This window comes from Pantherophis guttatus, chromosome 11, assembly GCF_059756535.1.
Source record: "Pantherophis guttatus breed Tessera chromosome 11, ASM5975653v1, whole genome shotgun sequence".
NCBI classification, from domain to species: Eukaryota; Metazoa; Chordata; class Lepidosauria; order Squamata; family Colubridae; genus Pantherophis; species Pantherophis guttatus.
The window spans coordinates 23,290,271-23,300,326 of record NC_142073.1 but is presented as its reverse complement, the minus strand read 5'-3'; the positions used below and the strand labels follow the sequence as shown (position 1 = coordinate 23,300,326).

At 45.3% G+C, this 10,056-nt stretch overlaps 1 protein-coding gene across 2 annotated transcripts in view; it reads right to left on the bottom strand.

The window, feature by feature from the left end:
• Positions 1 to 3,611: 3,611 nt before the first annotated feature.
• The window catches only part of DOK4 (docking protein 4), a 56,649-nt gene continuing 50,204 nt past the window's right edge, over positions 3,612 to 10,056 (bottom strand). For both annotated transcript variants that reach the window (XM_060681539.2, XM_034425524.3), the window contains exon 8: positions 3,612 to 6,200. In XM_060681539.2, the coding sequence (XP_060537522.1) occupies positions 6,073 to 6,200 (128 nt within the window). In that variant the 3' untranslated portion in view covers positions 3,612 to 6,072. The remainder of the gene's footprint in view (positions 6,201 to 10,056) is intronic.

The window sequence follows — 10,056 nt, the reverse complement described above, 5'->3', positions numbered from 1 at the left end:
TTTCAGTGTTACTGTTTACTATTCCTGTAGAACAACGTCACAAGAGAGATGCAGGAGTGGCTAACCTTTTTGCCATTGCGTGCCAAAAGCTGGGGGAGTGCGGGGTAGTCACGCACGCGCGCGCCCACATCCATAATTAGGCACCCTGTCCCATGCATGCGCGCGCGATTCCATGCTCCCCCCCACTTTTGGCATGTGACAGCATGGTGGGCATGGTAGGCCCATTTTTTTGCCCTCCCCAGGCTCCAGAGGCTTTCTAAGAGCCTGGGGAGGACGAAAACAGCCTTCCCCACCCCACCAGAGGCCTTCCAGAGGCCGGAAACAGCCCGTTTGCCAACTTCCTGTGGGCCCAGAAGGCCCAAAAACCAGCTGACCAATGGCACGGAAAAGTGACTTATGACCATTTTATAAACTTATGACCATTCCAGCATCCCCATGGTCAGATGATCAAAATTCAGATGCTTGGCAGCTGGTTTATATTTGTGACCGTTGCAATGTCTTGGGGTCACGTGATCAGCTTTTGCGACCCTCTGAAAAGCAGAGTCAGTGGAGGAAATCCAGATTCACTTAACAACTGTGTTACTAACTTAACAACTGCAGTGATTCGCTTAACAACTGTGGCCAGAAAGGTCGTAAAATGGGGCAAAACTTACTTAACAGCTTTTTCACTTAGCAACATAAATTTTGGGCTCAATTGTGGTGGTAACTTGAAATACAAACATTTCCACCAGTGGCCATTTCAGATAAGGTTGGTTCACATATTGTTAATTAAATGGCTTTCTGGAAAAATGAACGGATCCCCTTCAATTCTGTTTAGTGAAGGTACCTGTCTATGAGAGATTCTCAGTCATCCAGGTCATGATTGTCCCAAAGGTGCTTTTTCAAAAGGCCACTGGACTTTCTTGGTATCTTTTTTTTAAAAAAAAAACATTGTGAAGCTTCTTGGATGAGAAACAAAACGTTTTCAAGAAAATACCAAGAAATTCCAGTCGCCTTTTGGAAAATTCACCTTAGAGACAACCATGAACGGGATGATTGAGACTCTCCACAGACATTTAGAGAAGGTAGTTTACACAGAATTGGCTAATCGGAGTAATTTCCTGAATTCTGTTCCAATATCAGCCCAAATGTACCTAGATCACTTTTTAATTGAATTTCCATGTTTCTTGAATGTTAAATCTCAGCTTGCAACAGAACAGAACTTTTCATTACAACTATTACAGTTCAGACCAAGTTTTTAAATATTGGGAGAGGTTTTTATGGGACACAAGCTGAAAATGTTAAATAATTTTCCTGAATATGGAAGAATCTTCCATGGGAATTGGAATGTGGGAAGGTTGATAAATCTTTGACCCGGCATGTCTAGAAAATCCTTACAATTATTCCTGGGCTTCTGTTTGTAAGATTTGGAACGTAATTAAGCTTACTCCAGAATAAATCAGATCGCTAGGATTTCTCAAAACGTACTCCATAAAATCCAGCTCTTTGCATTTCTGCTCTTTTTACTGAATGGATTTGATCCAGGATAAAAGAGTCCCAAGATTGTTTAAAAATTGCCAAGCATTTCTGGTTCTGGTCTCTAATTCAAATAAGTTTCAGTTTACTTACATGGTGAAGAATTTTAGAACAAATGAAAAATGTCTCTGTCCATAATTATTCAAAAGGTTGTTTGGGCCTTAAGGTTGGTTTTTTTTTTTTTACCTTTTTTATATGAAGAATTCAAGCCTACAATATTAAGTGGATAAAGATAAATATGCTAGTGTTTTTAACAGGATGATTTATGGCTCATTTTACTTTTGGGAATATTTTGAACGTTTGGCGCGTTATTAGCTAACTTCAAAAATGGATTTTCCAAATTCTCTTCCTTCACCTGTATCATAAATTGAGGGGCATTTTGTGAGTTTTTATTTTGACTGGTTGGGTTTTCACAGTCAGTACAGAAGAGAATAACGGAGTTCGAAGGGACTTATTGATTGAGCAGTTCCACTAAAAAAACAACAACCCACCAAAAGCAACCAAAACATTGTTTTGGCAAAGCCCTCCTGTGCCCCAAACAACCCTAGCTCAACTTTGTCTACCTACGTTTTTCTCTAAGCATCAACCTATTTCACCCTTTATTTTTTTTAAAATTTGATTTATATGCCACCCTTCTCCGGAGACTCAGGGTGGCTTACAATGCGTTAAGCAACAGCCTTCATACTTTTGTATATTTATACAAAGTCAGCTTATTGCCCCCACAAACTGGGTCCTCAATTTATCTACCTTAGAAAGGATGAAAGGCTGAGTCAACCTTGAGCCTGGCGAGATTCGAACTTGCAGTGATTGCAGGCAGCTGAATGTTAATAACAGGCTATTAGTCTGCTGTGCCACCAGGCTCTTTATGCCAACTTGATGCTGTTAATTGCACACTTAGCCCTACCTGACTGTGGAAATGTCTCTTTTTCAGTACTAACAAATTGGTAATCTGGATTAGGTGCCTTGCCCTACTCGCTGGCAGGGCATAAAATAGGTGCTGGAGGGTGATCCTCCCCAACATTAGAGGTTCTCTCTGCTGGAAATAAGTCTGTGGCCACCCCTCTTCAATGGAGGAAAGCTGAGAGACAAGGGAATCCATAGCCTTGATGGAATGGACAGTGGAGCACTATGGTGAAATGTAGTCTGGATTCCCAGGAGGGAGGGGCCACTTTCTAGAGGGCAACAAGGCAGTGAAAGTTAGACAGTTTGCTTAGGAGGAAGAGGGTTAATTTAATTTAATTTATCACATTTCTATGCCGCCCAACTCCCAAGGGACTCTCCTCCCTAGCTTTTCCCAGAGTAGATCTGTAGTTCTGCAAATAGTTGCTGTACTCTGGCAAGATTCTGTCTATAGGTGAGGACAGTGGTGCAATCCAAATTATTTTACTACCAGTTCTGTCGGCATGGCTTGGTGGGTGTGGCAGGGGAAGGATACTGCAAAAACTCCATTCCCACCCCACTCCAGGGGAAGGATACTGTAAAATCCCCATTCCCTCCCCACTCCTGAGGGAAGGATATTGCAAAATCTCCATTCCCACCCCACTCTGGGGCCAGCCAGAGGTGGTATTTGCTGGTTCTCCAAACTGCTCAAAATTTTTGCTACTGGTTCTCCAGAACCTGTCAAAACCTGCTGGATTTCACCCCTGGGTGAGGAACAATAAACGACGATACTTTTAAGTAATTCCATGTGTCGTTCTTGAGATCTGACAGGAGGGATGCTGTGATGTGTACCTTGACAACATCTGGATGGCCATTTGTCCCCTGCCCCCTTCCTAGTCCAGTACGGCATTTCTCAAATCTTAGCCGCTTTCAGATGTGTAGATTCAAAATCTGGTCAAACCCATGCTGGCTGGGGAATTCTGGGAGTTGGAAGTCCGCACCCCTTAAAATTTGCTGAGGTTGAAAAACGGTTTCAGCCTTATCCATTTTCACAGAGCAGAGCAGAAAGCCTTTGAAACCAGAAGCATTGCAAAGAACAATCCCTGCCCAAATTTGGATGCCCCAAATTTGCACCCACAATTCTGCTGCGTTTCGAGATCTCCCCCACCCTCCCCGCTTCACGAAAGAAATTGTAAGAGGCAACTCTGAAGCAGTGGTGAGGCTGTGGCTAATTTAATCTCAGGCTCAGAATTGTGTGTTTGTTTTTGCAGATGGCCTTGGGAAGAAGAGCAAAGGAATTCTGGGGGGGGGGGAAATCATCAGTTACAAAACATTTGGGTGCTTTCGCTGCAGCTCTTGAATCCCGCAGTCCGTGGTCTCTTTTCCCTCCCTTCCCCATCCCATACATTGGCGTTAAAATAGACTTCAACTGGACTTGGGAGCTGAGCTTAGAACTTCGGCTGGTCCCCTCCGTTCATTTCCACTGTTTTCTCTCTCCTGGCTTGGAAACGTCTCCTTCCTCTCACTTACACACAGGATCCAAAACACGGTTATTTACACATACAGAGCACAAGAGAGGGCAAATATCTCCAGCATTATTGAGAGAGGAAAAAAAGAAAGGAACAAAGTAAAAGAACACACACGCACACAAAAAAAACCCACTACCAATTGTACGACTATAAAAAGATAGCCCTTCTAAAAGTTATTCAATAAATAGTAAAACTAGAAAACCAATTGCTTCTGTTTAAAAAAATGTTCAGCATAGGAAATCCAGGTGCTCCGTGGAAGCATTTCACCAAGATGGCCCTTCCCAAGCTGGTGGCTTCCAAATTTACCGGGGCGTCCGATCACATCATCCCCCTTGGCAGTACGGGCTAACGATTATGGGATTTGGAGCGGTCCATCCGGAGGGCACCAGCTTGGAGAAGACGGCCTTGACTGACTGTACTGGGAAAGGAGGGAAGGGATGGGATGGGATGTGGAGAGAAGGTGGAGCTGTGTTCTCAGGAGAGCCTTTTCAAGGAGGAGAGTCGAGAGCTTCCTTCAACAGAGTCCTTCAAAGCACTCGAAACTTGATACTTCCTCCACTGTGCTTCTACCTGAAGGCCAAGCCATGGTCAAGGGGCCAGGCTAAAAGTGGACAACCTTTTCGACTGTCCAAGAAGAGATGAAGAAGAAACCGGGAATTGGAGTTAGGGGGGGCCTTCTGGAAACAAGCAATGGTTTGTCTCCTGCCAATCAAAAGAAGGTTGGGATTGACCGGTGGGGCCCACAGCTTGCCCTTGAGGACAGAGAAAGGCAGGCGTGGCCAAAGCTTCCAGGCCTTGGGGGTGGTTTGTTGGGGGGTGGGGGAGTAGAGGTAGGAGATAGACTTGAGAGGCAAAACTTTCTGACTGGAATGTAATAAATCTTCCAACAACCCCCTGCCTCAAGGAGGCCACCCCAAGCTGCTTCCCCTTTTGCCATCACCGGCTTCTACGTTGTGCTGAGGCAATGGTTGGCATGAACCACAGTTGGTTGAGTAAGCCACATGGGACTGAGTGTACCTGCTAAGCTATAAACCCTGCTCGGCAAACAAACCACGGTGGCTGGGTTCACACCACACGCTAAGCTCAAATCTAAGGAGGCTTGCGGCGAAACCCAATTGATATCTCCTCCCTTCGGGAACAGCCGTGGTCTTCACCTTGGGTGAAGAACAGACCTCCGATAGAGCACCCGTGTTTGAAAGGGACACCCCTCACAGCTCACGATCGGCCCCAAATAGCCCCAAGGAGAGCAGCTTTTGGGCACAGCAAACAGAACCAAGGCCTCGAGCCCCCCCACCCCCACCCCTCTTGTCCTGAGCTGGCAGCCCCCGCGGAGAGGGCATAGCCAGAGGAAACTTGTGCTACCGTTGCTGAGGGGAGGGGAAGCTGGCATCTCCAGGGAGGGCCGAAGGGTCTGTGAGGAAGCATTGCTGAGCAAGTTGCGTTTCCGAGGAGGGCAGCCAGAGGTCCCCAAGGATATATTTTGTTGCTCTGCTCTCCCTTGCAAGGTTGCTGTGCCAAAGGACCTCCCAAAGACCTCGTTGAGGTGTGCAGCATGGATCGGTTGGCAGAGGAATGAGGCTGTTTCTGAAAGCCTGGGCCGGCAGCCCCTCTTCCAGCTTCACAACCCCTCGCAGGTCCATCCTTTGGCTCCCAAATGACGTGGGAAGACTTCAACCCGGCCCAGGTCCAAGGTGCTGTTTCCCCCATGTGAGAAAGGAAGACGCCCTCCCCACCCTCGGGGCCGAACCCTCCCCTCCGACCGTTTAAACTTCTGGCCTTGATGGCCAAGAGTTGTGCATTCAGGTGAGACCCCCCCACCCCCCTCTCTGGATATATAGGATATGCATAAACAATACGATATATTGAAAATAGTTGTAATAATATATAGCTCGTCCTTTTCAGAAGATCGGGATGCCTGCTGACATCCTGGGCCAAACCAGGCTCGTTGACCGGACCGTCCACAGCTCCTGGATCTCAAACGTTCATGTTGGAGCCACCTGGGGCAAAGCTTGCACTGTTTCCCTGCAGCAAAATGTCGTCCCTGGGCCTTTCGTGGAAGGGCAGGAGCAGGTAAAAAAAAAAAAACATCCTCGGTCCCTTGGCCTGAGTTGGCACCTCAACAGTTCTCCTCGCTCGGTCACGAGCGGCCTCATTGGGTAGCCGAGGTGGGGTCTTTGCCGTCACTTTTCCCACTCTTGGAAGAGTTTGGCTTCAGTAAGATTAGGCGGTTCAAGAGGTCAGTCTCTGAGCTGGCCTGGGGACCAGAGTAGGTGTCACCTGTGGGCAGAAAGAGAGATTTCGTCCGGTTCAAGACCTGAGTTCTTTCGTATCAGAGGCACCTACAAATTATAGACCTGTAACATTCAAGGGGGATGCGGTGGCTCAGTGGCTAAGACACTGAGCTTGTCAATTGAAAGGTCGGCAGTTCGGCGCTTCGAATCCCTAGTGCCGTGTAATGGGGTGAGCTTTCATTACTTGTCCCAGCTTCTGCCAACCTAGCAGTTCGAAAGCAGGTAAAAAATGCAAGTAGAAAAATGGGGACCGCTTTTGGTGGGAAGGGAACAGTGTTCCGTGCGCCTTTGGCATTGAGTCATGCCGGCCACATGACCACGGAGACGTCTTCGGACAGCGCTGGCTCTTCGGCTTTGAAACGGAGATGAGCACTGCCCCCTAGAGTCAGGAACGACTAGCACATATGTGCGAGGGGAACCTTTACCTTTAACATTCAACACTGAGCGAATAAAGTAGGTATAAAATAGGCCATAGAAATATAGCATGTGTAAAAAGGATACAGAATAAATAGGATTAAAACTACAGGTAGTCCTTGGCTTATAACAGTTCACTCAGTGACCATTAAAAGTTACAACAGCGCTGAAAAAAAGGGAGTTATGATTGTTTTTCACAGTTTCAACCTTTCTGGCCTGCCCATGATCATATGATCAGAATTCAGATGCTGGGCAACTGGTTCATACTTATGACCATTGCTGTGTCCCAATGTCATGTGAGATCCTTCTAACAAGCCAGGTCAAGGGGGAAGCCAGATTCGCTTAACAACTGAGTGACTAACTTATCCACTGCAGCGATTCACTTAACAACCGAGTCCAGAAAGGTCGTAAAATGGGGCAAAACTCACTTAACAAATGTCTCACTTAACAGCAGAAATGTTGGGCTCAATTGTGGTCATAAGCCAGGGACTACCTGTAGAGGGCATTTGCCCAGGATTGAGCCACATCATTTCCTCTTGCCAGCGTGAAGTCTGTCTCCGTGCATATTGAAGGACATTGAATAGACCATAGCATCTGTTTTTTGGAAAGTGAATGCTGGAATAGACAAATCATTGAACAGATTTCAGCAATCGCTTCTGTTCTTTGAAGGCAGGGCAAGGATGTCAAAGGTGAGTCTTTTGCAAGCAGATTTACCCCACTCTGCCAATATTGAAAGAGAGGAAATTGAGTCCTAGGGATAAACTGTCCTCTGCAGAGGAATCAAGAACTCCAGGGACCACCAGTTCATCTCCAACAAGGGAAGGGGACTCAAATAATTCTTGAAGAATGGTGGGGGTGAGCAGAGAACTCACTGAGCCTCCAGGAACACAAAGGCCCAATGATGCAAAAGCAGAGGGCTAAGATGCAGAAAGAACAAAACAAAACAGAATAGCATAGCATAGCATAAAATAGAGCGGAGTGGAGTGGAGTGGCATGGAATGGAATGGAATGGAATAGAATGGAACAGAATAGAGAAAAGATAGAGTCCAAGGAAGAACTGGAAAGAACTTCGTCTGTTCATGACATCTGGCTTAAAAGCAGTTCTTCTGCACTGCCACATTAGCAGTTCCAGCATTTGATTGACTTTATTTGAGCCCTGAAATGAAGCAGGATTGGGCCCAGTTAGAATGCCAAATAACCCCACAGCTGGTGGAGAAGTAGAAAAAACATCCAGCAAGAAGATGCCAACCATGTAGAGTTGTCTGGAAAAATAATACGGAGAAGGACCACGTCAACAAGACTGGAAACTCAACTGAAAAGTGTCCTTGCATTTTCCCTCTTTTGTTAACTTTTTTTCCAGAGTTAACAGACACACAACTACCTCTCCTCTTCAAGAGAATCTCAAATGCCCTTTGCAAGGAAGCTATTCGGGTCTTGTTAAGAGTTATCTGTTTCTGCTATGTGGCCTATTGCTTCAGCCTCACCCCTGCCGTGAAATCTCTAAGAGGTTATCCCAGTTCTTAACAGAAAATGGATTTTCCACCTCTGTTTCAGAATTGGAGCTGATCCTGGATGGCACCATTCTGGATAGAGCACCTAAGCCTTTGCTTTGCATCAGACCACTGTTTAAACCAGGAGTCAGCAACCTGCAGCTCTGGAGCCGCATGTGGCTCTTTCACCTCTCTGCTGTGGCTCCCTGTCACTCAAAATATGCGTCACAACTGCCAATGTGTGACACCCACCAGCACACGATTTATTGAGCTTTTCAACCGCCGGTAGGCCAACCATGGATAAATCCAAGAAAAGAAAAGTTTCAGAAGAAAACAGAATGTTTAATTCAACTAAGGAGCGGAGTGGCGTAAGAGGCTAATCCCTCCTAAGGCAGCATTTAACATACAGCTGCCTGCAATTACTGCGAGTTCAATTCTCACCAGGCTCAAGGTCAACTCAGCCTTCCATCCTTTCTAAGGTGGGTAAAATTGAGGACCCGGTTTGTGGGGGCAATAAGCTGACTTAGTATAAAAATATACAAAAGTATGAAGGCTATTGCTTAACGCATTGTAAGCCGCCCTGAGTCTCCGGAGAAGGGCGGCATATAAATCAAATTAAAAAAAGAAAAAAACTACATATGCTAGTTTTGTGGCCGCTCAAGAAATAGTCAGGCACGGGAAGGGTTTTGTGGCTCCCGGTGTTTTCTTTTCTGTGGGAAACGGGTCCAAAGGGCTCTTTGAGTGTTTAAGGTTGCAGACCCCTGGTTTAAACAATGCTACTGAACATTTTGGTTCCTCACTCCGATTCTGGCCACCTGGTGCTGGACTATGGGCTTCCAATACTGTACTGGTTTCCTTGTCAGATGCAGAAACTGCAGCTTTGTTTTACAAATGGTTTTAAGTCTTTGGAAGATCCACTTTCAATCCCTGCAGCAAACAAGAGTCAGCAAGCAGAAAGTGCCCAGTTCTCCAGACCTTGCTCCTGTTTTGACTGTTTTGACATATTTGTGGTGACCGGTTCAGGTTCAAAGATGAATGGACAGGTTTGACTAGATCCAGGTTTAAAGGTTAAAAGGCAGGTTTAACTAGGGTAGTGAGGTTAATGAAGCACCATGAAATTCTTGCAAGTTTCTAGGCAAACTTTTCTCTCCCGGATCTAAATATGCATAAGAATATATCCTACCTTTCAGAACTCTTTTAAGCAGAATTAAATTGTGCATTTATATTATTTATTTTTATTTATTTTATTTATTTTTTATTTTTATTAGATTTATATGCCGCCCTTCTCCATAGACTCAGGGCGGCTTACAGTGCGTTAAGCAATAGCCTTCATACTTTTGTATATTTATACAGTCAGCTTATTGCCCCCACAAACTGGGTCCTCATTTTACCTACCTTAGAAAGGATGGAAGGCTGAGTCAACCTTGAGCCTGGGGAGATTCGAACATGCAATAATTGCAGACAGGTGAATGTTAATAACAGGCTTTTAGTCTGTTGAGCTATCCAGGCTCCTGGATATTAGGACTCAGCCGGTGAAAGCACCTGGTCAGCTTTGCCTGGATTGGAAAGCTAGGTAGGATTATTCCTACTCAAGAGGAGGATGGGACACCACCCATTCATCTCAGAAGTGGAAGTGAGACTGGAGACTTGAAAGACATCCCAGAAGAGGTTAAAGGCAAATCACTCTTTGCCTTTAACCTCTGTAAGTCAAGAAGAACATCTGGATGTCCATGAAGTCACCAAGAAGCTCAAACGCAAGGAAGCTTCATAGTTTAGAAACATAGAAAACTGACAGCAGGGGAAAAAAAAACCCTACTGGTCCATTCAGATTGTCCTTTGAGTTTATTTTTTTATTTTTGTTTTCTTCTTAATTACTTAATTTATTATTTTTAATTATTGATTTTTATATCCGATTAATTTTTATTTTATTTTACTTTT